General features: G+C 36.0%; 3 protein-coding genes across 7 annotated transcripts; 2 read left to right on the top strand and 1 right to left on the bottom strand.

Annotated features, from left to right (window-relative positions):
- Positions 1-6,593: 6,593 nt before the first annotated feature.
- On the top strand, positions 6,594-11,082 carry LOC140800984 (bZIP transcription factor 29-like). The gene is made up of 4 exons (XM_073155955.1): positions 6,594-7,493; positions 7,577-7,709; positions 7,807-7,891; positions 10,451-11,082. Exons 1-4 carry the CDS (start codon positions 6,838-6,840, stop codon positions 10,711-10,713), a joined length of 1,137 nt encoding a protein of 378 aa, XP_073012056.1. The 5' UTR covers positions 6,594-6,837; the 3' UTR covers positions 10,714-11,082.
- Positions 11,083-12,610: 1,528 nt separating this feature from the next.
- Positions 12,611-19,017, top strand: LOC140800617 (4-hydroxy-tetrahydrodipicolinate synthase 1, chloroplastic-like). Of its 3 annotated transcripts, none has more exons than XM_073155377.1 (4): positions 12,611-13,591; positions 14,821-14,901; positions 16,802-17,934; positions 18,812-19,017. In XM_073155377.1, exons 1-3 carry the CDS (start codon positions 13,533-13,535, stop codon positions 17,727-17,729), a joined length of 1,068 nt encoding a protein of 355 aa, XP_073011478.1. In that variant the 5' UTR covers positions 12,611-13,532; the 3' UTR covers positions 17,730-17,934; positions 18,812-19,017. The 3 variants fall into 3 exon arrangements, with proteins under 3 accessions (XP_073011478.1, XP_073011479.1, XP_073011480.1); XM_073155378.1 differs by having other exon boundaries at positions 13,451-13,591; positions 14,781-14,901; XM_073155379.1 differs by having other exon boundaries at positions 13,577-13,591; positions 14,781-14,901; positions 16,741-17,934.
- A 636-nt stretch (positions 19,018-19,653) lies between these two features.
- Positions 19,654-23,328, bottom strand: LOC140801270 (uncharacterized). Of its 3 annotated transcripts, none has more exons than XM_073156292.1 (5): positions 22,954-23,328; positions 22,788-22,866; positions 22,285-22,353; positions 20,616-20,782; positions 19,654-20,212 (listed from the first exon to the last, which is right to left on the bottom strand). In XM_073156292.1, the coding sequence occupies exons 1-4, from the start codon at positions 23,247-23,249 to the stop codon at positions 20,675-20,677; spliced, it is 552 nt and encodes a 183-aa protein (XP_073012393.1). In that variant the 5' UTR covers positions 23,250-23,328; the 3' UTR covers positions 19,654-20,212; positions 20,616-20,674. The 3 variants fall into 3 exon arrangements, with proteins under 3 accessions (XP_073012393.1, XP_073012392.1, XP_073012394.1); XM_073156291.1 differs by having other exon boundaries at positions 19,654-20,122; XM_073156293.1 differs by having other exon boundaries at positions 19,654-20,116.
- Between the last annotated feature and the right edge of the window lie 2,375 nt (positions 23,329-25,703).

Below are 25,703 nucleotides of genomic sequence, written 5' to 3'. Positions count from 1 at the left end.
ATAGGCCAACATGTCATAATAGCTTGTCGGCCTTCTAGTTTCTCTTCTTGGCCTTCTAACTACTATGGAATCTTGTTTATCAATTTTTGGCTCCACAATATCATCCTCTTGCAAATTTGAATTTTCTTCTTCATTTGCCCCTTCTGAACGTGTATCTTGTGGTGGGCTTGAATCTGCCTTAAACTCCACCTACCGTGGAACATCTTCAGCACTGCCACCAATCGGACTATCTGATACTTGACTTTGCTTTAGCATAAATATTTCATCAAATGTAATATCCCTACTGATGATCAATTTTCTCAATTTTGGCCTTCAAACTCGAAATCCCTTCACACCAATGCTAAAGCCCAAGAAGATGCCCTTCTTGGCTCTAGGATCTAACTTGCTTTTCCTGACATGGTGGTATGCAGGACAACAAAAAATGTGTAAGAAATCATAATCTGAAACAGGTTTGCCAGACCATATCTCCAATGGGCTCTTCCCATTGTTTGCAAATGAAGGTAGCCGGTTTATGATATGACATGCATAGCAGTCCAAAACTCCTTTCTCAATCCAGCATTGGACAACATACACCGAACCTTCTCTAGTAAGGTTCGGTTTAGACGTTCTGCCACGCCATTTTGCTGAGGTGTCTCTTTAATAGTGAAGTGCTTTTCAATCCCTTCTGCTTTGCATAATCTCATGAAAGGATATGAAGTGTACTCTCCACCATTATCTGATCTGAGCTTCTTGATCTTCTTGTCAGTTTAAATCTCAATCATTTTCTTCTAATTTTGAAATATTTCAAGGACTTGATTCTTATGGTGCATGGTGTACACCCAAGACATTCTAAATTAGTCATCTACAAAGGTCACAAACTAATGCTTTCCTCCTAAAGAGGCTTTTCAGGTAGACCCCCAAACATCTATATAAATGTAATCCAAGATCCCCTTAGTCCGGTATATTGTAGTGACAAATTTAACTCTAGTTTGTTTGCCCAAAATACAGTATTTGCAAAATTCTAGTTTGAGGCTCTTCACACCCCTTAGCAAATATTGACTTGACAAGCCTTGCAAAGCTTTCTGTCCTGGGTGCCCTAACCTCATGTCCCATAATCTGGAAGAATCAGCCTTACTAACTGAGTTACTTGAGGCGGCCGCTACACTTTTCAAATCTATAGAGCCTTGCAAAAAGTACATATTACTTCTTCTTGTGCCCTTCATCACCACCAATGCCCCCAAGGACACCTTCAATGCTCCACATTTTAAAGTAATAGTGAAGCCCTTTGATTCCAAGACCCCAAGAGAGATGAGGTTCTTCTTTAATTCTGGTATGTACCGAACTTCAGTTAGCTCTTTTACGGACCCATGTTGGAGCTTTAGGCAAATGGTGTCAATGCCTTTAGCTTTACAAGGGCTATCATTGCCCATGAACACAACTCCACCGGAGATCTTCTTAAAAGTGGAAAACCAACTCCAGTTAGGACACATATGGTATGTGCAACCGGAGTCCAAAATTTACTCATCCGTGTTATAAGCAAGAGCCGAGCCTACCAAGGTATTTTCTAAGTCCTCATCATCTGAATGTGTCACATTTGCCTTTTGAGGTTTCTTGTTCTTGCTCTTCAAAATGGGACAATCCTTCTTCCAATGCCCTTTATTGCGGCAATAGGAATATTGGTCTTTAGCAATCATCTTCCTATCTGAAGATGCACTCCCTGACTTTGAGAAGAATTTGTCTTTCTTCACAAATTTTCTATTCTCTGATCTACCCTTTACCATTAATGCATTAGATGATGACTCATGAGTGGCTTGCTTGTCCAATTTCCGATACTCATTGTTAATCAATTCATTTGCAATATCATCATAATAAATTGAATCCTTTCCATAGAGTAAGGTAGTAGTGAGGTGGTCATAAGTATCCGGCAAAGAATTCAATAATACCAATGCCTTGTATTCATTCGAGATCTCAATATTTAAATTTTGTAAGTCCGCAAGTAACTTGTTGAAGGCATTCAAATGCTCCGCCATAGGTGTTTCCATCTTGTATTGAAATCTAAAAAAAAAAAATTCAAATAGAACCGGTTCTCAATGCTCTTGGTCATGAATTTGTCCTCCAATTTCTTCCACAAGCTCTTTGTCGAATTTTTCTTCATCATAGAGTACTTTTGGTCCTTTGCTAGACAAAGCCGAATAGTGCTACAAACTTGCTGGTTCAACTTTACCCAATCCATCTCAGATACATCTTCGGGCTTCTCCTCCAAAGTTATGTCCAATTCTTGTTGGAACAAAACATCCATAACTTCACATTGCCACATTCCAAAATTGTTGGTGCCATCAAACTTCTCAACTTCAAACTTTGAATTTGAGACAAGTTTGTCCGATTTGAATCATTTCTCTATTTTGCCAAACAAAAAATTTTCTTCAATTCCTCACTATTCCCAAATTCAAATAGCCTAGGTTTGAAACTAAAAGCTTTGATACTAATTTATTGTGCAAATAACTAAATGGGTGAAGGAAGCGGAAGCAAAACCTTCACCCCCCAAATATCACAAATAGGAATAGTGATGGAAAACCAATACAATATTTGGGAAAAACTCCAATGAGGTGTTAATGGTGATAGAATAGCACTAAATAAGTTTTAATCACGAATTAAACACTCTAATGCAATCAATCTCTGAATAGAAGCAATAGAGACAAGAGAGAGAGAAAGAGAGAGAGAGACAGACAATATTTACGTGGTTCGGCAATGTGCCTACATCCACGGGCGGGGCAATCTTCTTTTCTTTGCAAATTCCTCACTTACAAAGAGTTTAACAACTCTAATTACTCTCAATATAATGGTGGCTCAACCCTCATAAATGTTCTTCCAACTACTAAGCCCTAAAACACACTTTAGTATTTATAGGCAGGTTTAGATTTAGAATTTTTCCGCGTCGCGTTCAAACGCCCTCATGGGCGCATTCTATCGCGCCCAAATTTGGATCACTAAAGGGTATGTATAGTTCTTTGCACCCTTTAGTTACTTTAGCAAAGAACTTGGTTACTTTAGCAAAAGTTAGTTTAGTTCTTTGCACCCTTTAGTGATCCAAAATTTTGGTTTGAGAGTCGTTTGCTAGGATCTGAGATGGCTGGAGAGGAAGTAAGAGCATGTAATTTGTCTAAAGTAGTGAGACCATAATTTTCTTATCCTCGAAAATGGGATTAAATGGAAAATAATGTAACCCACTTTATCATAATTTTCTGGTTGCATTCTTCCGGGATTGAAGGGGCCCCTTTAGAAAGGTATGAGCACTGAAACAATCTAAAATCAGACGTAGTGGAATAATGACAAATTAATCTTGAGTCCTAGTAGTCTATTACTGATCATGGGTTCAATTTTAATATTTAATAATTTTTTATTAGAGCTTTATATGTAGAAAAGGATAATATTTTTATCTAATCTATGTTTAGTCTACTGACTCATAATATATATATATATATATATATAGGAATTAGATCGGTTAATACTTAGATAAAGTTGCTCAAAATATATGCGGGCCTAAATTTCTCATTGAAATTTGTTACCCTTATTTGTTATGAGTTATGGGGAGAGTCCGTGAACTTAGTCATGGATCCTAGCTAATTACATAAACATACTTTTTATATTTTTCTATTTCTCACTGAGTTCCATATCCGAATATTTTTTATCTTTTTTATTTCTAATCAAGTTCACTCCTAATAAATAAAATAAAACTTCTAATATAAATTCAAATTAATTTCAATTTTACCTTAATATGTTTTAAATATATCACTTTTATTATTAAAGTCAAAAAGGTATTTTAGTCTATTAATTTTATATATTATTTATTTCTCTCTAAAACTAACATATTTTTAATAATTACCCTTTAACGTAATTTACAACTAAACACTATATTTTTTTAACCTAATTTAAGACACTTAAAATAAAATAAGAAATAGTGCCAACTATGCCTCAAAGGGAACATTACTATATATTTTAGGGGTACTATACAAATCATACACTATATTTTATCTATTTTATAATTCGACCCTTATTTTTTCTCTATAGTTTTCATTTAAGATCTTGACGTTATTTTAACTAATATTAAGATAAAAATTATTAAAATACCTCCACTATTATTTTTCTTCCTCTAAAAGTCATGAGTAATTTAAATATTTAAAAATTATTTTATATATTATAATAGAATATTTTTTTGCTGGTACTATTATAAGAAAAAAAAAAGTAGGAATCGAATTATAAAAATCTCAAAAATAGGATGTGAATCACAAAATAGGTAAAATTTAGTGTGTGATCTGTAAAATTCCCATATTTTAGAAATTTTCAATTTCAATTATTTTTAAATATACGTACTCCTGTATTTAAATTTTGAGAAAAAAAATAAGGGGGAGACTTAAATAAGCAGTCATAATTATTTTCATGAGTCTTCTTCTCACAGAATGCCACGTGGCACGAGAATTCAGGGCATCACCTGACGTCAGCAAAATGACTCTATCCCGTAAATCGAGGCGCCGACGCCGCCCCGAAAATTTCCTTTTATTATATTATAAATATAATATTCCGGGAAAAGTAAAAAAGAAGCCTTGATTCACGTGCGCTTTGAGTTAAAGCCATGAGCCACTCCCCCTCCATTTGCAGTTTTGCACCACTAATGCTATATTCCTCCATATTTATATATGTGCTCAAAATTGACAAGAAATAATAAGGAATTTGATGTGATGGGTATTTTCTCCCAACGTGACAGGCTTAATTAAAAACATGATTTGAATGTGACAAGTAATTCTCAACACTTTTGAGTCAACTTAAGTGAGATTAAGCTGCCCTTCTCGTGACATTAACTCAGATAAACTAAATCCAATCAATTTGGGATATACTTGAATTTGGGGCTGATTAAGATTTAAGATTGATTTAACTGGAACTTGTGACATGTACTATTTACATATTATTTTTACATAGTATTGAATAGTTAAAGAGACTTATAATTTATCTAAGGCACTATTAAAATTTATTTTTTTTAATTTAAAAGAATAAATACACTTACTTGAAATTTTTAAGGGTGCATTTATTTAAAGAATATAAAGATGGGTTCTCATATAATCTTATAATATGAAATTAATAGATGGAATTAGAAGTCTAAATAATATATCCCGGGTGGTACTACTCTGTTGCCCTTATAAAAGAAATAATAAATTTATATATAAATAACAAAATTAACATCTTACTCAAATTCTATTTTTATTTTTTTATTATTAGTATTTTTATTTTATATCTATTTAAATTATTGCTGTATTAAAAAATTTATATTTTTATATGTTTATTATTAAACATTTTTATATAACTTATTCTATTATTCTGCATTACTTGTAATTTTAATTCTGATTATTTTGAATTGAACGTGATTAATTCTTATAACTAATATAATATAATATAATGATATTTGACAATATAATTTAAGTTTTGATAACAAATAATAGTTTAAAATAATAATTAATGATACTATTATTACATTATTTAGTCATCCCATATATAGTAGCTTAAAATTATATTATGAGATTAGTAATTCAGAAGTATATTATCCTTTGAAATAAGTGAAATAAGGCTAGGATGACTTATCCTCCCTTATTTAATCTTGTAATCAAATATACTCTAAAAGAATTGCAAATGTAAACGCACCAACAAAGATCATAAATATGAATTAGAATAAAAGTTAGCGAATTTAAGTGTTACAATAAATAAGTTCAAAGGACTTGTAGTAATTTTTTATTTTAATTGATAACATTTTCTAAGATAAAAACTACAATTCAATCAGAAGTTCAACATGACTTGGTAATATAAAAAAATATTTAAAATGAGTTTAATAAATATTAAGATTTATATTTAATATTTTTTTACTGAAATACTATATATATATATATACAGAAAAAATAGTCAACATTTTCTCGCTTCACAGAGTCGGATCTTGACCGAAACAACTTGGGTTCAAGTTTCTTGACCAACTAAGAACTTATTAAACCCGATTTATTTAAATTCTAGTTGAGTTTAATCGAGCCTAATGTAAATTTGGGTGGTTTTAGCTTCTTGGTCAATTAAAAGTACAAATATTAATGTGGAAAGTCAATGCCGCGTCACGAGATGAAATTCCTCCGAGATTCACGCCAAATGAAACGCACACCCTAACTCCACGCGGATTTCCGCCTTCACTGCGACTGGGATAGAGACGGCGAAAATAAGGAATGGGAGAAGTTGCACTTTACACCTTACCTTTGCACCAATTTAGGATTCACATCTACACTTTTAAAATACCTTTTAAATTTTCTTTGCTGATAATTTTTTGAGCAAGTGTAGTATTCTCATAGGTTAAAGAAGGCTTCCATGTTGCATAAGGTTAAACAAATGTACTTGTAAGATGGAGTTCGTTCTAGGAGATAAGAAGGTATATTTAAGAAATTTATTAGAGTATTTTTTTTATTGATAAACTTTCTAAGAAGGTTATCTTAGGCTGTTTTGTCAAAATAAAATATAAAAAAAATATAGGGTTTGAAATATAAATATTGAGAAGGTAGATTCTTAATGGTAAATTTGAGAAAAAGTAGGATGTAAAACGTAAATTTGCTGAAAACAAATTAAATCCAAGAAGAGAGAGAGAGAGAGAGAGAGAGAGAGTGAAAGAGAAAGCTCAGAGAAGTAGAGCAGTACTACTATGGCAGAAGACGAAGGCGAGGTCTCTCGCATGAACTCCTCCTCGTCCTCCACCACTACGCTGTCGACGCCACCACCATCATCGTCTTCTTCCTCGATACCGAAGCTTCCACCTCGCTTAGATCTCTCCTCCTTGTCTCCATGCTCTCATGGCGGATCCACTCGCCGCCCCCCTACCCACCCCCAAATCCCACCTCCTTCCCCTTACTCCCAGATCCCGCCTCCCTCCTCTCCCTTCTTCTCCCTCGACTCCTTGCCCCCTTGAACCCGTCTCCATCTCCATCTCCATCTCCTACTCCTCGCAGGGCTCATCGCCGCTCCCAGAGCGACATCCCACTTGGGTTTCTTCCGAATCACCAGTCCGTGAAGCAAGAATCCGAGAATATTGCTGCCGATGGTCTTGGAGACGACTTGTTCGACGCTTACATGAATTTGGATAGCTTCGATACTTTGAATTCTTCCGGCACTGAGGAGAAGAGGGAGGAGAGCGAGGATGAGTCGGAAAGTAGTGTGAACGAGAGTGGAAATAGCGGTCAGGGAAATAAGAGGAGTGCGATGGGAGATTTGGGTCAGGTGAATGCCGCCCGCCGGCATTGTCGAAGCATTTCGATGGATAGTTTCATGGGAAAGTTGAATTTTGGGGATGTATCACCGAAGCTGCCGCCGCCTTCGCCGACCATGAATGCTTCGGGATTGGAGCTTGGGAATGGGGAGTTCAACTCTGCTGAGATGAAGAAAATTATGGCGAATGAGAAGCTTGCGGAACTGGCGTTGTCGGATCCCAAAAGAGTGAAAAGGTGCTCTCTTGATTGCTATTTTTGGGAATCTAATGTTTGATGAGACTATGTGTTGGCTTTGACTTATGATTTTGGATTTTCAGGATTTTGGCAAATCGGCAATCTGCTGCTCGATCAAAGGAGAGGAAGATGCGGTACATTTCCGAGTTGGAACATAAGGTTCAAACTTTGCAGACGGAAGCTACGACGTTGTCGGCACAGCTGACATTATTACAGGTTTGTAGTCTCAAATGTTTACTAGGAATTGGGGTTTCTTTGATTCATTGTGATTGTGCTGCGTATGTATCTCCTTTTATCTCTATTTGACTTGCAGAGAGACTCTGCTGGACTTACAAGTCAGAATAATGAGTTGAAGTTCCGGCTACAAGCAATGGAGCAACAGGCACAGCTAAGAGATGGTAACGTTCTCTATACTACCTATGCAAGTTCCATGCATCTGTAGAGTAGATTAATCAGGTTTCTGAGTAGAGTATGAACAAGATTCTCATATAGTAGTTCCACAAAATCTTTCCTATTACATTTAGTTTCTCTTAACTAAATTGGTCATTTCATGCATCAACTAATGATCAATATAGTGAAATGTGCTTTTCATAATGGGCTGTAAGTAAACATCCACTTGCTTAGCATCATAGATTGTGTAAATGAATGGACATGGTTCAATTGCATAATTTATCTGTTGTATGAGGTGTTGATTCAGTTGCAACTCACTTTCCAGTGAGCTTGTAGAGTGTTGGGTTCTTTTTACTGCATTCTGTTAGTTGTTGGCTTTTAGCAAACATGCATTTGAATATGTGAAATAGGTGCTTGCATTACATAGTGAACCTCAATGTGGTAGCACCCTATGTATGAATGCAAATAGTAAAAGAGTACCTCAATTGTGGGTAACATAAAGAGTAAAAAAAATTGATCAGCTTACTAAGTTTGTTCTTATGTATAATACCATCACTCTATTCTTGGTTAATTACCTATCATATGCTTCAATTAGGCTGCTGTGCATTTGGAAGTGGGAGTTGCTTTTTGAGTTACTGATTTTTGAGGGATATTATGGGAATTGATTTTCTTTGGGTATCAAATGAAGTATGAAATATCCTCTTTGGTCTATACCAGTATTTCTCCCTTTGAAACCTAAAATTGGTTGAAAATGAATGCCTACTAAAATATTCAAGTTGAGACTTGAGAATTTAAAGAACACCATGGGATGAACTTTCTCAAACTACAAATATATGGTTGCAGCTATGAACATTGTATAAACCTTGATATAGAGTTGTCATAGAACTCCTTTATTCTTGGCTTTGTAGAGATTAAACAAGAGATGATGTTTTTTGTGGTGTATAGTTACTTTGAAGTTTGAACATGTCGATTATTGTTTATCTTACTGAGATTATAATGTTTTTCTGCTAGACCAGGTTGACATCTTTCAGTTTAGATGGTTTTAGGCTTTTAGGTATTGGTTTTATCACATTTGCTGCTGTAAATGTCAAATTAGAATTGCTCCTCATTTCAGAATTATATTTTCAACAAGCAAATATGAGATTGTTAGGTACTTGAACTACTGATTTATTGGAAGCACTTGAATATTCCACTTCCTTTATTGGCTCCTTTTTTTTGCTTTTCTACCATCACCATTGTGAGATTGTTCGGTTCTGATCTATTGGAAGCACTTGAGTATTGCACTTCCGTATTGGCTCCTATTTTTGTTTTTTTCCATCACCAATGTGATTCCCTTGTAACTTTCTCTAATCTCCTGAAAGTGATTTACTGATGGAGATGACTTTCTTGATTCAGCTATGGCAAGAATATAACTGAAATATGTGGTTCTTTTATTTACTTGTGAACCTAGATGATGGTCATAGCGATGAATTTGAACGGACTTATGAGTGGAAGAGGCCATATTTTGAGTGTGTGTGTATATGTATGTATGTTGTGTATGTGTGTATGCATTCATTACACCTTATTTTCGAGAAGTTTCTGTATGCTTTCCAGAACAAGATTCAGTGAATCTTGTAAAAAACTTCTGAGAATTTTAAAATTCTCAGATGTAAACTGTATATATGACAACCACTGTAACTCTTTTGTCAGTGCAGAATTGTTGCAATTTTATTCCCTCGTACTAATGTCTACCCTGTTAGATGCACATATATTTGTGAATCACTGCATCAACCTCCTTGAACAGTTGAACTAACACATTGTTTTGTTTTATCATTACAGGATTCATTGCATGAGAACATCTATATCTCTTTTATCTGCATTTGTATCCCTTTATATGCTTCTAGCCTTCTAGACTAGTCTGTGGACTTGCTTCCATGATAAGATCCTTATCTTACATTCTCTGTCAAATGTTTACTGGATTTTTAAGCATGCTGACCTGCCTCTTGTCCTTTATGCAATCTGACATTCTTTCAAGTCAAGCCTGTTGATCATATTTGTATAAACATTAAATATGTGAAGTTCATTTATGCCCTGGGTTGTATCGCTACATGCAATGCACATGATATGTTGCAGTCTTCACTTCCATTACATAGTTGGTTTATTAATTATATTCCATCCTCATCTATATCACTGATTTCACGTGTCCCCTCTGTCAGACAAAATATTTTCTCTAGATCGTAGTATGTTTACCCTTTTTAGCATTCCTAAAGTCCTGCTTTATGAAAGTTCTACTTCTGGTCAGATTTTTTTTTTCGTTTGATTTTTGTATTATATTTCATCTGTTCAGTCATTAAGATATCATGTTCATATGTTGGCTAGATGTAGTTTTACATCATCTATTATCAAACTTCTCTTGATGATAATTGTTCTGCCTGTATTTTAAAGGCATTCCTTCTTGTTCTTCTAAGATGGTTTTACCAAGTACCAACGGTTCCCTTCCTCCTATGATTGTTTTGTTCCAACACACGCACTTCATTGTTGTTATTCGATATCCTTTTATATGATTGACATTATCTTCTCTGATGCAGCGCTGAATGAAGCACTGACTGCAGAGGTCCAGCGGCTAAAACTTGCAGTTGGAGAAATTACTGAAGCTAACCTTTCAAAGGGCTTAAGTCAGAAAGTTTCACTGAACTCTCAGATGTTTCAAATGCAGCAGCTGCAAATACAGCAACAGCAGCATCAGCAAACACAGCAACAGCATCTTCAGCAAACACAGCAACAGCATCATCAGCAAGCACAGCAACTGCATCATCAGCAAACACAGCAACAGCATCATCAGCAGTCCTGAGAGATTTCTCTCCATCATCTGCAGAATCATCAAGGGTAGAAGAAGCAGCAGAACAGTTATAATGTGAAGTTTGAATCAAGCAAGTAATATGAGAACAGAAAGATGAAGATAATCGGGAAGCAATTCTCGTAAGATGTTTGATGCTTTGTGTTCTGTTATTTCAGGTGATAGTCTTAAATGGTTTCCATGTTCATGGTATGTGATAGAATTATTTAAGATTCTTTTAACAAAATTGTACTACTGGTAGATGAATTTCTTCGGATATAGGCAGTACTTATTTTTGTAAGTAATGTTCGTTTGTTTTGTTTGTGGTCAAGTGCCTGTAAGAGAAATGTTTCCATTATGCATGCAATCATTTGTACAGTTTAATTTTTGCCGTTGGTTTCTTCTAGTTGTCATTGCATCCTTTTAGTCAGTAAATGATGCTCCTGAATAAAAACTTTTTTTGAGTTGGTGATTGAATAGATTGTCTACTGAACATATTTATATCGTAAAACTTTCCTACATGAATTCATGGATTGCCTATCTATGGATATAATTTGCTAATAATTATATGGAATGCTATACTATTCACATGTTGTCAACTCACAGCTACTCTCAAATATGATTTATATGTAAATAATAAAAAGAGAGGCTCTATTTGTACTATGATAAAAAAAATCTGAGGGTGTTATTTATAATATTTTTTTCCGTTAATTTGTAGAATAAGAAAAATATTGTTCTAGTAAAAGCTTTTCTTATATTAGTATAATAAGGAAATAATTACTTATCTTAATACTAATTTACTTAAAAACAATACTAATTTACTGATATCTATAGAGCTTCATCTGTACTAATTATCCAAGCATAATTATTGTAGACTATACTAATTTACAAAGAAACATTATAAAACTTATATTGGTATAAATAACCTCTCTTATACAAGTATAGTAAATGAGTATAACTATATCAGTATATAACTGATTCTACAAGTGAATATCCCTTTAATATGATATTAAAAAAATATGTATATAAATAATTTGTTTTAAAAAGAAAGCTTGATTAAGCTATGCCTAACCCTATGGAGATGAGACATTGATAGAAAATAGATTACACGGCTCAGGAGGGATGAGGTCTGTAAGCCCCAACCTTTTCAGACCCGATCCACTTTTTCCACACTTGGCCACCCAGTCGACCGCCCTATTGCACTCTTTCCTAACATGCACTAGGCGAACCCCAAAGTCCCCAAGGGCAAATGACTAGACTCTTGACAATCTGAACTAACTCTCAAGAGTCTGATTCCACCTCGATGTGCCTATGGCCCATCGCTAGCTTCAGCCTTCAGGTCAAGTCTGAGGGCTTTACCCTCAGCCTACAAAGCCAACTCTCTAGTGATTGGCTCCCAGACGACCACCAATAAGGGGCCCATTGATGTCCGGAGCACTGTCCTTGGGATTCTCCTTTTGTATAGGCTTCGTCCACATTAACCTTCGACCATCCCTTCGCCGGACGAGTCCATTGGGCCGGGCTCCTTGCGCCCTGACTGCTTGTCGACTTCTTCGGCTTAGTGTAATCCCACACAGCCACCCTACGTATGATCGCTCTCGGGAGCTCTTTGCTGCCCCTGAAGACTTTGGCATTGCGGTGCTTCCACAGTTGCCACCTGGTAGTTACCGTGAGTGCCATGCACATGGCATTCCTCACTACAAATTGTGGTGAGCCAGTTGTCCGAGAGCCTGAGCTCCCACTCAGCCTCGCAACCTTGGTTACTGCCTAGAAGTCCCCCAAACGACCTTCGCAAATCTGTAGGTGAGAAACAGGTGCGCTGCACTTTCCTGGTGAATACCATAGAGGGCGCAATTCTCTTCCGACCCCACGCTAACGGCATATAGGAGTTCTCTAATCAGTAGTCTGCCCCAGAGGAGTTTCTAGGTGAACAATCTCACCCTTGGAGCCACCGGCAAACTCCATAGGGTCTTCCAACCTTCCTAGCGATCGAGATGGTGGGGGAGGAGGAAGACATAGATTGATTTAGTCTTCGGCTCGCCAGCTCTATCTGGCCACTAAATCCAACTTTCATATCCCGCCCCCTCTACCATCTTAGTGACTTGACTTGGAAGGCCAGGTCCAACCCGGCGTCAGCCAGCAAGCTTTCCGTCTGCCCCCGAGTAGTCACCACCAGCTCCTTGACGAGCAGCTTGGGGTGAATTACTCGCAGCTGCCGGTTCCAAGAGGCCGACGAGAGCCACGGCTCAGAGGCCGCCCTCGTTGACGTACCATCTACTATCAACTTGCGGCAGCCGACCTTTAATGTACTCGCCGAGGTCACAATCGCTTGCCAGACGCAGGAGGCTTTCGTTGAAATTTTGGGATCCCATGGGTCGAGAGCGCCGTACTTTGGCTTCGGTATTTTTATCCAAGGGCAGTCCGCCTGGTATAAATAAAAATTCATACTCTGGAATCTTGGTGGCTTAAATTATATTTTTACCACTTGTAATAATACATCTTTTGCTTGGCTAATATCACTCCTTAACTATTATTATTTCCACCACCTGCCTACCCTCCCGCCTCCCTCAATCTCCAAAACCCAACGAGAACCCACCTCGAACCTTCGCAGCATCTTCGCCGCCCTACTCCGTATCTCTTAAACCAACTCTCCCCATTACCACTCTTCTGCTACTCATACTTCTTCTCGTGCAATCTCGCTCATCTCCTCCATTCTTGCTCTCGTTTCCATCCGCAGTCCAATCTTTGCCATCCTTCTTTAGGTCTTTCGTTTATTTGGTTCTAGAACAAAGGGAGGGTAAAGCGGAGAAAAGAAACGGCGTAGGGTGGAGACCATGCCGTCGATTGTACTAGCGAACTGCGATATCATCCCCAGGGTGTATTCTACTTCCGGGTTAGTATTAAATTTGGTTGTTTTAGCTACAAATTTTTTATTGCAAATGGTTTCAGTTACACTTTTAGATATATATAATTCGGAATGAGTAGAGTATTCTGGTAGAATCAATTTTTGTTTGGCTAGAATGCGTGGAAAAGGAGAGAGAAAGAAAGAATTTCAGTAAAAAGGTAGAATATTGATACTTTCTTTTAACCAAGAGGAGGTGGGGTTTTACAAAATATAGTAGACTGGGAACAAGATAGAATAAATCTTTCCCTCACTTTCTTTTGTTAGAATAGCGGTTGAGCAGAATTTAAAATTTTGGAAAAGCCAAAAGTGATTTTTTGTTGCATTATTCTGGAATAATACTTCCACCAGAAAGGTGGAAATATTTCTCTTCCAATATCCATCTATTTGTCCTTGAATCAAAGGGATAAGCTAAGGATAGACTATCCCAAATAATTCCACTTCCAACCAAGATGGGCCGTTGAAGTTGGTTGGTGAAAAAATTGAAAAGGGAATCTTTTGGACAGCAAGCCTTAAATATAGATGGTGATGTAAAAAAAAAATACTTTGTTTTTATGTAAGTTCATTGAAGGACCTTCAATTACGTCATGCAATTAATTTCCATGAATTTATTAGCATGTTGGATTCCAATTCTGTTCATTCTGAATTAGCAACAAGACTTGAGAACTATTAGTATATACTATATAGGATAGATATAGTGATTAATAGCTGCTTCACTGAAGGGTTATTCAACAATTGATGTTAGATTTACATAGTTTAGTTGCAACCATAGAGTTCTTACTGGAGCACTTACTTGTGAGACATTCCAATGGTTGATGGCGTAGATGTAAGGTCCAACTTTTCTGACCAGTTAGTTCGTTGAATTTTGCTCCCTTTAGAATGCTTATTTGATATCAATTTTGCTCATTGGAAGATGTCTTTGTCATTTGATTTCTTTGTTTACTTATTACTGTTAGAAGTTTAGAACTTGTCATTAAATACCTTAAACTATCACAATGGAGAAAAGGCTGCTAAAAACTAGATATGTGCTCGAGATATTTATTGGCAATTTTGGCAAACTTTCTGTATATTGAGTTAACAGTTGGTAAACTAATCAGATATATATATATATATATATATATATATATATATATATATATATATATTAATTTGATAAATCATTCTTTTCGTGCATCTCCAGGACTAGTTTTTCATATTCTCTTGCACATAATCATATACAGGAGAAGGAGATGGAGATCTACGTCAGCAACTCTTACTACAAATACCCCTTTCCCAATGCATAGTCTTGAAGTTAAGAGAAGGTTAGTTTTAGAGACTTGTTCAAGCGATGCAGTGCTATATTTTGCTTAATACAGACAACTTTAATGTTTCTATTCAATTTATTTTCAGTTTGTTTTTGTAACAGTTTTGCCTTCTCAACTCGACTAATTATCTGTATTGTGATGAGGACCTGAATTATTGTCTAACAAGCAATCCGTTCATGTGCAGCTCATTGATGGACAGATTGCAGCTTGATTAAGCTCAAAAATTTATGTTCATCAATTATTCATATTGTATGTTTAAGTAGCTATGTCATATAATAAAGCAAGTATCAAAATACATATCAAAGTAAAGTATTTTTTGTGGTATATAGATGTAAGACTTTGGGGGAAATTATGCTTTAATTAGTCCACTGATTAAGCCATTTCCAAGCAGCTCATTAAAGCTGAAATTAGGTGAGCTGCCTTGAGCCTGGCTTCACCGTAAACAAGCTGAATCACATAAAATTTGAGTTGTTGAGGATATGATAGGAAAAGAAGAACTGCATAAAGGTGAAGTGGTGAACTATTCCCTAGGGACTGATTTGGCAGAAGAAAAATAGAATATGTTAAGATGCAGTGGAAATGATAAGATTGTAGTAGTATATTTTTCTAAGAATTGGAATGTGAGATTTTTTTTTAAATTTTTTTAAAGAGTGTCCTACTGCAAATAGCTCTCGCATATGCAAGGTCTTGAAGGGGAGGATATATGCAACCTTATCCTTATTTATAGGGATGTTGATTCCAAGACTTAAACAATATGTTCTATAGTTAAAAGATTAGATGAAATATAATTTACCCTCCTATACTTTAAACTAAAATCACTTTACCTCATAAAATTTGTTTTGTATGACTGTGCCTCTTTACATTTTTGACTAAGTTACAATTGTTAGGTTGTTCGTCCAAAGTTAATGGTGTTCGTGCCTTTTTAATTAAAATTGTTACTAGATTGAACAAAAATCACTTTACCCTAAATTTTTATTTTGTATCACTAAGCCCAACTGAATTTTCTCTTGGAATATAAATTTATTTAACAGAAGTAGGAGCTAGTTAAGTCATTTTGTCATCTCTATTAACAATATTTTGTATTTGCAGTTTAGTTAAAAGTGCAGGAAAACATAGTAACACAAAACAAAGTTCAGAGAGGTAAAATAATTTTGATCTAAAGTACATGAGGGTAAAATATATTTAAACCTAAATTTTTTTATTGAAATGTTCCATTATTTATATGTTGCAAGTTGCTTCATTCTAATTGGAAACTGTGAGCATGTGAGGCAGTACATAAGCATGAAATGCTACTTATGATTTCAAATGCTTTCTTTTTGCTGATTTTAATCATTAACAATACTTGCAGAGACTTTTAAATTAGTGTAACTCTTACTTTTAGTGTTAAGAAAGACAAGTTTCTCATCTGAACTCCATAACTATACGTACGATGTTTCATGACATGCCACATGGTCCCAAATGTTACCTGAACCCGATAATAAAAGAGTGAGCACAGGCTTGTCGAGGTACATTGAGTTGCTTTTTGAAGAATGTGTCTTCACCTTGTGGCATATCTTACAATTCATTAAGTGTTCTGCTACATTTGAACTGTCTGATATTTACCTAAGTTGGCGACAAGTATTACCAAACATATATATGCTCTTATAGAAGGTATAATACGCCATGTTGCTGAATCTCATGTATCATTTGTATTTTTTGACCAGATATGACTAAAGTCACTAAATCATTTATAAGATTAAGTTGTTAGTTTCCTATAGTTTTGTTCTCTTACAGATAATAACCTACTCATCTAAATTCCCATGACTAAATGTAACAAGAGTTTTACAAATCTTGCAGCTGGCCAAGCAATTAAATTTGCTGCTTCTTATGAGTCATCTCTTAATATTCATTATTGCAGAACATCAATGGAGGGCATAAAAGATCTCAGACTAATTACAGCCATCAAAACCCCATATTTGCCTGATGGGAGACTTGATCTTGAAGCTTATGACTCCATGATGCAAATGCAAATCGATAATGGTGTCGAAGGTGTGGTCATTGGAGGAACAACAGGAGAAGGCCACCTCTTGAATTGGGATGAACGAATAATGCTCATTGGGCATACAATGAGTTGCTTTGGCAAATCAGTCAAGGTAATAGGAAGCACTGGTAGCAACTCAACAAGGGAAGCAATTCGTGCAACTGAGCAAGGTTTTGCTACAGGCATGCATGCAGCTCTACAAATCAATCCTTATTATGGAAAGACATCTGCGGCTGGGCTGGTCTCACATTTTGAGAGTGTCCTCTGCATGGGACCAACAATCATTTATAATGTGCCATCAAGGACAGGACATGATATACCTCCTCATATTATAGATGAAATCTCACGAAATACAAATATGGTAGGCATTAAAGAATGTGCTGGAAATGACCGGATTAAAGACTATGTTGATAAAGGGTTTGTGATTTGGAGCGGTAATGATGATCAATGTCATGATGCTAGATGGGTATGCGGAGCTAATGGAGTTATATCTGTTGCTACTAATCTTATTCCAGGTCTGATGCATGAAATCATATTCAGGGGAATGAATCCTTCCCTAAACACTAAGTTGATGCCATTAATTGAATGGCTCTTCTGTGAGCCAAATCCTCTTGGTCTTAACACTGCTTTGGCCCAGCTGGGGGTGGTGAGACCCATTTTTAGAATGCCCTATGTTCCTCTTCCTTTTGAGAAAAGGGTGGAATTCGTCGGCATAGTTGAGGCCATTGGGAGAGAGCATTTTGTAGGAGAAAAAGATGTACAAGTTCTTGACGACAATGAATTTATATTACTGAGTCAGTATTAGCCTATAACAAATGATTGTTCTGTGATGGCAGTGTTGTATCGTTTATGATAACAAACAAGACTACGAGGAAAAAGTAATAACTTGTAAGAGAATGGACATGATATTTTTGACCTTTGATCAACTATTGCAGCCATATTTGTTCTGTCAACTATCAAGAAGACAATATCATTCTATTCTGGGACTTGCACGACCATCACTTAATAAGGTATGCAACATTTTGAATAGATCAATTGCCAGAATGTTAATAGTTTCTGCTTCTTACTTGCTATATTTACTTACTTCTATGAGATAGTTATATTTTCTTGCAAATTCAACAGTGTCTTTCAGAATTACATTTTACTTATCTTGAAGCATGCAAGACGACAGTCGGTAATAATTTGTACTCTTCTACTTTCTCGGGACAATTTTAGGGCAATTCTCCCATCTAGGCTCATTATCCCTCCCTTCTCTGCTGGTTCTCTGCTGCATCAAGGCCAAAAGACTTGCAATTTCTCTAGATAAACCTACAAGACCATGTCGATCACATAATATTTATCTAGATTTTCATTAGTTTGATTTTAATCATTGGATTTTGTTTTCCTTCTCTTCTTTGCTACTGAGTGACAAAGCAAACTGTTCTACAAAGAACTCTTTGGATGACTTCTCTTGTTCTTTCGCTTTTTGTCTTTTTAGTTTACTTGCATTAATTATTTGTTCTACATTCTGCTAGAGGGGCATCACCTCTTGCTATGACTTATGATTGAGTACATGCTGCCTTCTCCTGACTTCATATGTATTATTTCTTTTTCATTTTTGTTTTTCAGAGAAATTTAACTTAGTGATGTCCCATTTAAACTGATATCGCTAGAATTCGAATCCGAGAGCACTCATACAACAACATAAGCCCTTTTAATCATCTATGAACTATCTCCATTTAGCTTATGTTGACTCCATATGTATGGCTGTGTTTTACACTCAACGCTCATTTCTTTTTAGTACTATTTGAGTAAGTATATCCTAATACATCACATCTCCTAGAAGTATTTAACTTGACTTAGCAGCTTATGTTTTCATTTGTTTGATGCTCTTCAAATTTCTCACAGCTGCTGGAGTACTCGTTTCTAGAATTGCCTCAAGCTGCTACGATGATTGGATAGAGAATTGGATGGCGTATTCTTTGTTGTCCCTTTGACCAATTGTATGTTGGGTTCATCTTGATTGATTATATGGGCAACTTTGTTCTTTATTTTACATTAGGCCTTTTCTTGGTCACCAGATAATATGATCTAAATTACTTGTTCCTTGTCAATTATTTGTTGCTACTTGGTAGCTTTACAAATTACAATGGTTTGGATCAGAGGCACTTATAATGTGGAAAGCCAAAGCAAAATATTTGGAGAAAATTATAATTAATCCTCCTTGGTTTGGCCCAATTTTAACTCTCCTCTCGACACTCTAAACTTAAGCATTTAACCACTGACTAGTCTAGAGCAAATTACAACACTTAATCAAGCATTAACAAGGATATAAAATGACTAAATTACCCTCATAAAGATACAATCTAATTTAAGGTTGGTAGGGGTAGCTTTGTTATTATGAAATTTACTTACTACGGAAATATTGGCACCTTTTGAGTGAAATTTTTTAAGTAGGAGTGGGAGCATTTCTACTTGGTGCTTCCAGTGTTAATTTTTTAAATTTATAAAGCTATAAGAATATTTGGAACTTCTTATTTGATTCTTTTCCACAATTATGCTGAGAAATTAGCAGGAATAGCAAGGGAAGCAGATTTAATGGTGATAATGAAATGGGCAGACAGACATATAGCTAAAGCTAGATTTAGTTGCAAATTAAACAATCACTTATAAATTTACCTTCAAGTTCCAAACCACCACCAACCACGGCAAAAGGAAAAAGCCATAGGAAAAAAGAATTCTAAGCAGACTGGTATTAATATTTTCTACATTTGTTTATATTAAACAATTTCAGTTATACATTTAACTTCAGCAGTCCAGCCACAACTAACAAACAAAGAGGAAAACGGGGAGACATAATCCAGCCAGATTGGAGTAAATTTAAATCTACATCTAAATTTTCTGATTCTAAGGAATAACTTATTCAGGGAAACAAGCAACTCACATAATTAGGTAGATATACAGGTATAGTTCTGCTGGAATGAATAAACAACCTCCATTCAATTTAGAACCATATTTTGAGGTATGCCGAGGATAAACAGATCTGTGCAATCGCAATACTTCACCCAGATTAGGGCAATCTAGAGAAGTCAAAATATTGCCACTCTGCATTTGAGATCACCACTGAAAGATGATGTACAAGGAACTGAATTGAGTTTACTGGTGTCGGTTGTTCCATCTCCGGATATTTACTGTAGGCTCTTGATAAATTCCCTGCATCTTGAAACAGTACAGTCGCATCTCATATAGATGGTAAGAAGTATGCAATTCATCCACCCTCACTCCTTCCTCTTCCTCCCTCAACCTCCTCTAAATTCGAACAGAATTTAGTTTTAAAAAATGTGACTTGAAAGATAGGAAGCAAAGAAATCCAAACATTTTGTTAGTTGCACTTTTAAGAAACTATTGAGCTGGAGGGACAAAAAATAAATTATGACCTAGATAAGGGAACTAGGCAAGAATACTTGACAAATGTATAACAATCATTTATTCCATGTACATATTAATTATTAACATGTATTTCACAGTTTAGTCTATCCTGATCTCATTTAAGTCAAGTTGTCTTTATACCACTCTGCTCAATATTACTTGTGTTTCATAAGTAGGAGAGCATACAAATAAAGTAACGAATTATTCCCAAAATGCTTCTATTTTGTTGGGATGCAATCAAAAGAAAATGATATTAGCACAAAGACAAATGGGAGGAACATACCTCTCATTTACTTTATAATACTTGTCGAGAGATGATAAAACTTGTGTACAATATATCAACTAAGAGCTTTTCGAGCCTTCTTGAGATGCTTTGAATATACGAAATGCAGCGATGCACATCGTCATATTACCAATTACAGTCAGAGCACCTTGAAGAGCCACCAATATCTATAGATTGCATAAGTAACATAGTCAAGAAATGAAACTTCTTCAACAAAAAAGAGCTGACACTAGGGAAAACAAATTCAAAGTCAATGTACATCAAATCATCATCATTATGAACATTTGAAGGAGAACACACCAAAGCAGTCAATAAATAGTAAATTGATGGAATGGTATATACATGTTTATTCCATAAAAATGTTATCCACACACATGGAGGTGGCACTATTAGTCATGAAGGTAGCATCAGCTCCCCAGTAAGGAAGACATCGATGGAGGTCGAAGTAGCAAAGGGAGATAATCAATTTACTCATGGCTAGCTGATCTATACTCATGTACCACCTATAGGAAATGTTAACCGAACTTACTCAACTTTTTAGCCTTAGATCAGCAGGCTATTCTAGAACAAACTGAACAACAATCTAATAGATACAGATCATACAGGAAAAGCTAAGGTGCCCAGTCCAAGAGATAATTTTCTGCTGAAGCAAACTAGACACAGACTAGAATGCACTACTCTTCATTTACAAGATAGAAATGAGTCACACAAACATCTCTGGATCAGCTGGCCACTATTTTGATCATATTCAGTTGGACGAAAAGAAATCTGCATAAGTTGATAAATAATAACACATGACATTCAACTAGTGTATTAAAAGACGACCGCGAATTACGGGTGGTCACCCCATCACCTAACGCCTAGACAAAAGGCAAGTGCCAAGGTAGACACAAAAGTGGTGTAGTATTTTAATATATAAAAAATTAAAAATAATTATATATGATAATATATTTTAAGATAGCTAAAAATTAACACTAAGATTACAAGTAGCTAAATATTTAAAATTATAACTAATTCTTTTTTCTCCTTTAACAGTTACTGAGATTCTAAAAAACTATAAAAAATTTCCATACTACCCTTCTATACTACTCTCAAATGCTAGCCTATCAACCATTTATAACAAAGGCAAAATTGGACATGTAGGAAAAATAGCTTGAAAAAGAGGGAAGCAAAGAGAGCAAGGGAGATCTGCATCTTGGTGTCGTCAGAGAGGGAGAAAGGTTTGCCACTGCTACTCGTGCTACCTCTTGCCTCTTGCCGCCATTGCCGCTCAAGAGAGGAGGATTGAAGGAGATGGATCTAGGGCAGAATAGGAGGATTGAGTGAGAGAGGAGAAGGGATCGATCACAATTTCTTTTTCTTTTTTTTAGCCAGAACCTGACCGCATTTACCCACCCAACCCGTGTCTATTGACCCAACCCGCGTCTACCAACAAGATGGGCCACCAGGCACCAACGTGGCCCTTCCCGAGTGCCAATGCAGCCTGCCCGCTTTTGGCAGGCTGTATTGCTACTTTGCATGTATCAAAATAGTGCATTCAACTATATAAATATAAAAGAAGAAAAAGATTACATGAAGATAAGGAACTTTCATAGGAAAAACAAAACAATTATAATTGAATGCAAAAGCAGAGAAATAATCTGGATAACTGAAGAAGGATCAACGTTACCTCAAGAGACTCTGAATTGTAGAAGAAATGCCATGTGCATGCACACATTGCTCCACCAAGAAGCGGAACCTAGAGAACATTAAAATAATGACAGATAGAAATATTGCTATTCACATAACTTCACATAGTGGCATGAAGAACTTTTTAGCTTTTAGTTTTCTTGGCTTATTGGGTTTCTTGGGAAGATGTAGCACATGTTTAACTTTGTTAGTGAAAATAGATACTAAAGAACTTTGTATAGATAACTACTTTATAAAGCTTCAAGATTTCCAATACTATGGCCTTAGAAACCATACCCAGTAATGGCGGGGAATGGTGCAAGTTTGACCTAGGATGCAAGAATAGACAAGCAACTTGTATGGGAAATTGGATAGACAACATTGAACTAAATTTCAAAGAAACTAAGCATATAGGAAAAATTGGGTAATTGTACAAATGGAAAATGGGAAGCATATTAATCAAATGGACAGCAATATGGGAACAAGATTGCATTTTTCACTTACCATTCCCCAGGAAAGCCCTTTCCACGCCCGGAACCCCGACTTCTCTCCATATTCCCACACTAACGCCATGGCCGCCATCCTTCCACAAACAGAAACAATGAAAAGGAACTAAATCGAGAGAAAGACATGCATGTGGAATAAAGAACCGCAATTTGGAGATAGGTACCACTCGACGACGCTGGAGACGTGGATAACCCAAGTGGGCAAGGAGAGCGCGTTCGAAGGCTCCAGGGCGAGTGCTAACGGCAACATCGAAGCATCCAATGAGATCGCGTTCGCGGAGGCGGCGGAGGCCAGGGCGAAGCCGGCGCCGGTTACTAGTAGGGCTGCCGGCTTCAAGCTTCGTCTCCTATTCGCCGATTTTGGTGTGGAGCTTCGAGGGGAGGAGGAGGAGGAGGAGAGAAGACGAGGGGAGAAGAGGAGGAGACGAGAGGAAGAAGACGATGAGATCGTCGACGCCATTGGTTGGAGGAGAGTCGCGGTATCGAAATGTTATTTGGGTTTTGACGGCAGAGTGGATGAACTTAGTCGGATAAACAAGTTATCCGTTTTGCTATCGAATTCTGGCATACTCACTGTGATAACTTATTCTCATTAAGGCTGGCTAACTCCGTTCATCACCGTTTGGTTATTCAACCGATTTAACTGATAAGGGCTAAGAGAATCATTTGTTTAGTGCATAAGAATTTTTAAGAATAATTTTATGTACATCTCGAATAAAATATATCTATAATTTTATTCATATTTTGTTGTTTAATTATAAAACTTAAATAAAATTATAATAATTACTTTGAATAATGTTATGTAAATTTATGTTTAGTTACTAAACTGTAAATAAATATTACTATTAGGGTCATTTGAATATGAAAAGATTAAAATACCCCCCATTATATGAAAAGACTAATTTATCGTTTCTCTAACCCAATTCAATCTTTTAATTTCGTGCACAAATTATTAAAAATTAGAGTATATATTTTTCATAAGAGATGCGCATAAAGGCAATGCTTACTATTTTTTTTAAATCTCGATGCGCACATCGTTGAAAATTATAATATACATTTTGCATAATCAGATCATATTATAGGGACATTAGAATCAATGGATTGAGTCTAGTTGTCTTATTTGGTTTAGTTAGAGTCTTAGTAAATTAGAATTTTATTTAATTAGCTAAATTCTACGAGTTTTGGAAAAATATTCACACAATATTCTACAAACATCTGAATAATATAAAACTAGTTGGATAAAATATCTAACATTTACATCTACAATTTTGGTATTCATGACTTTTCCAAATCCGAAATCTATCTGTGAAACTAAAAATTAATTTGAGAAGATAAGGAAGACTAGTTTAGTTAAATTTGTTTAAGATTTTTTAATTTAATCTCTATAAATAAGGCCTTATGGTTTGTATATTAGGCATACTTGGAATTAAAGATTAATTAGCTTTTACCCTAGCATCTCTCTCAACTAGGTTGTTGGCCTCTACATCTTTCTCTTTCCTCTTTGCCAACTAGCCACCTCTAATCTCCCTCTTTCGAGAATCCCTCTAACCCGGTAGGGCAGGTCTACTTCTCCCTCTTTGTCTCTCTATCTTAATATTCTCTACCATAGTTGTAGGCCAATCATAGTCTTCAACCATCTATCGCATCCGCATCCGCATCCGCATCCATAATCCACCACCACCTCCATCTATTACCAAGCCACCTCCATTAACTATTTGGCCTCCACTCAGTCATCACCTCCATCCTATACTTAGGAGTCCGTGTCTCCACTCATAGATCCCGAATCGTGTGCAGACCTAAATCTTGTAGAACCGTTACGGATCGAATCAAGCCAGTTTGTAACAAGTGATGCATATACATTACATAGGTAATGTATGACATTTTTTTTAAAATTAGAGCGTATCTTTTGCATGGACGATACATATAAATTATATAAATGATGCATCACCTTTTTTTTGAAATCTCAATACATATATTGTTGAAAATTAGAACATATATTTTTTTATAGGTAATGCATATAAATTATTTAGATGATGCATGATATTTTTTTACGACATGACAATTTTTTAGGGATTTATTAGGGCTAAATCAATTAAAAAATATCCAGAATTACAATTCGATAACGAGGGGCTTATTTTTTATAATTAAAAAACTAAAATGCTTTTTTATTGCAAATCACCCTAATTTTGCCTTTGCGAGCCAAAATTGGGCAGTTTTTTATGCTACTCTTGACCCGGTTGGATGCGGATGCCAAGGTAAGAGATCAATCAAGTAATGTCCCTAGCCGGCTTAGGGCTCGCCCAACTTGGAGATAGGAACAAGACTTCTTAAGATTGATTACTTGATTTGTAAGGGCTTCATAAGCTTTAGAACATTGATTAATGGCCAAATAATTAGATTGAGAGGCACGGATGCTTGAAGACAAGAGGAACGAGATTTGGACTTCCATTGAAGAATGGCACAGTAGAGATTGTAGGAGGCTGCATCACAGTCTTTGGCTTCAAGGGATGAAATGGATAGCTTAATCTTAGCCATGCAGGTGTTTCTCCAGCCTGCCTAAGCTATTATTGTTCCAGTGGAGCAGCTTTCAGCGGACATGCAGGATACTACTCCAGAAGTACAAGAGCTCAAATCGGAAGGAGTCACCTCACATATAACTTGTAGCTAATGCAAAGCTATAAAAAGTGCAATCGAGATGCTTGGTCTTCCCATGAGTGTAATGTACTTGTGTGTGCTCCTTTTCAAGTCAGTCTAGCTTAACCATCAACATCTTAGCCATGTCTTCACATTAGTCAAAATATTACTATTCCATTCAACAATATGTTAAATACGACAAGGATGAAGGATCCTGTGATGATTCCTGTCCAGCCTATACTACACATTACTTCTCTTTAATTCTTATGGCTTTCTATTC

This window comes from Typha latifolia, chromosome 14 (assembly GCF_019914945.1).
Source record: "Typha latifolia isolate L0001 chromosome 14, TyphaL0001v2, whole genome shotgun sequence".
Taxonomy (NCBI): domain Eukaryota; kingdom Viridiplantae; phylum Streptophyta; class Magnoliopsida; order Poales; family Typhaceae; genus Typha; species Typha latifolia.
The sequence above is the reverse complement of the archived record's forward strand: the minus strand, read 5'-3'. Positions and strand labels throughout refer to the sequence as shown.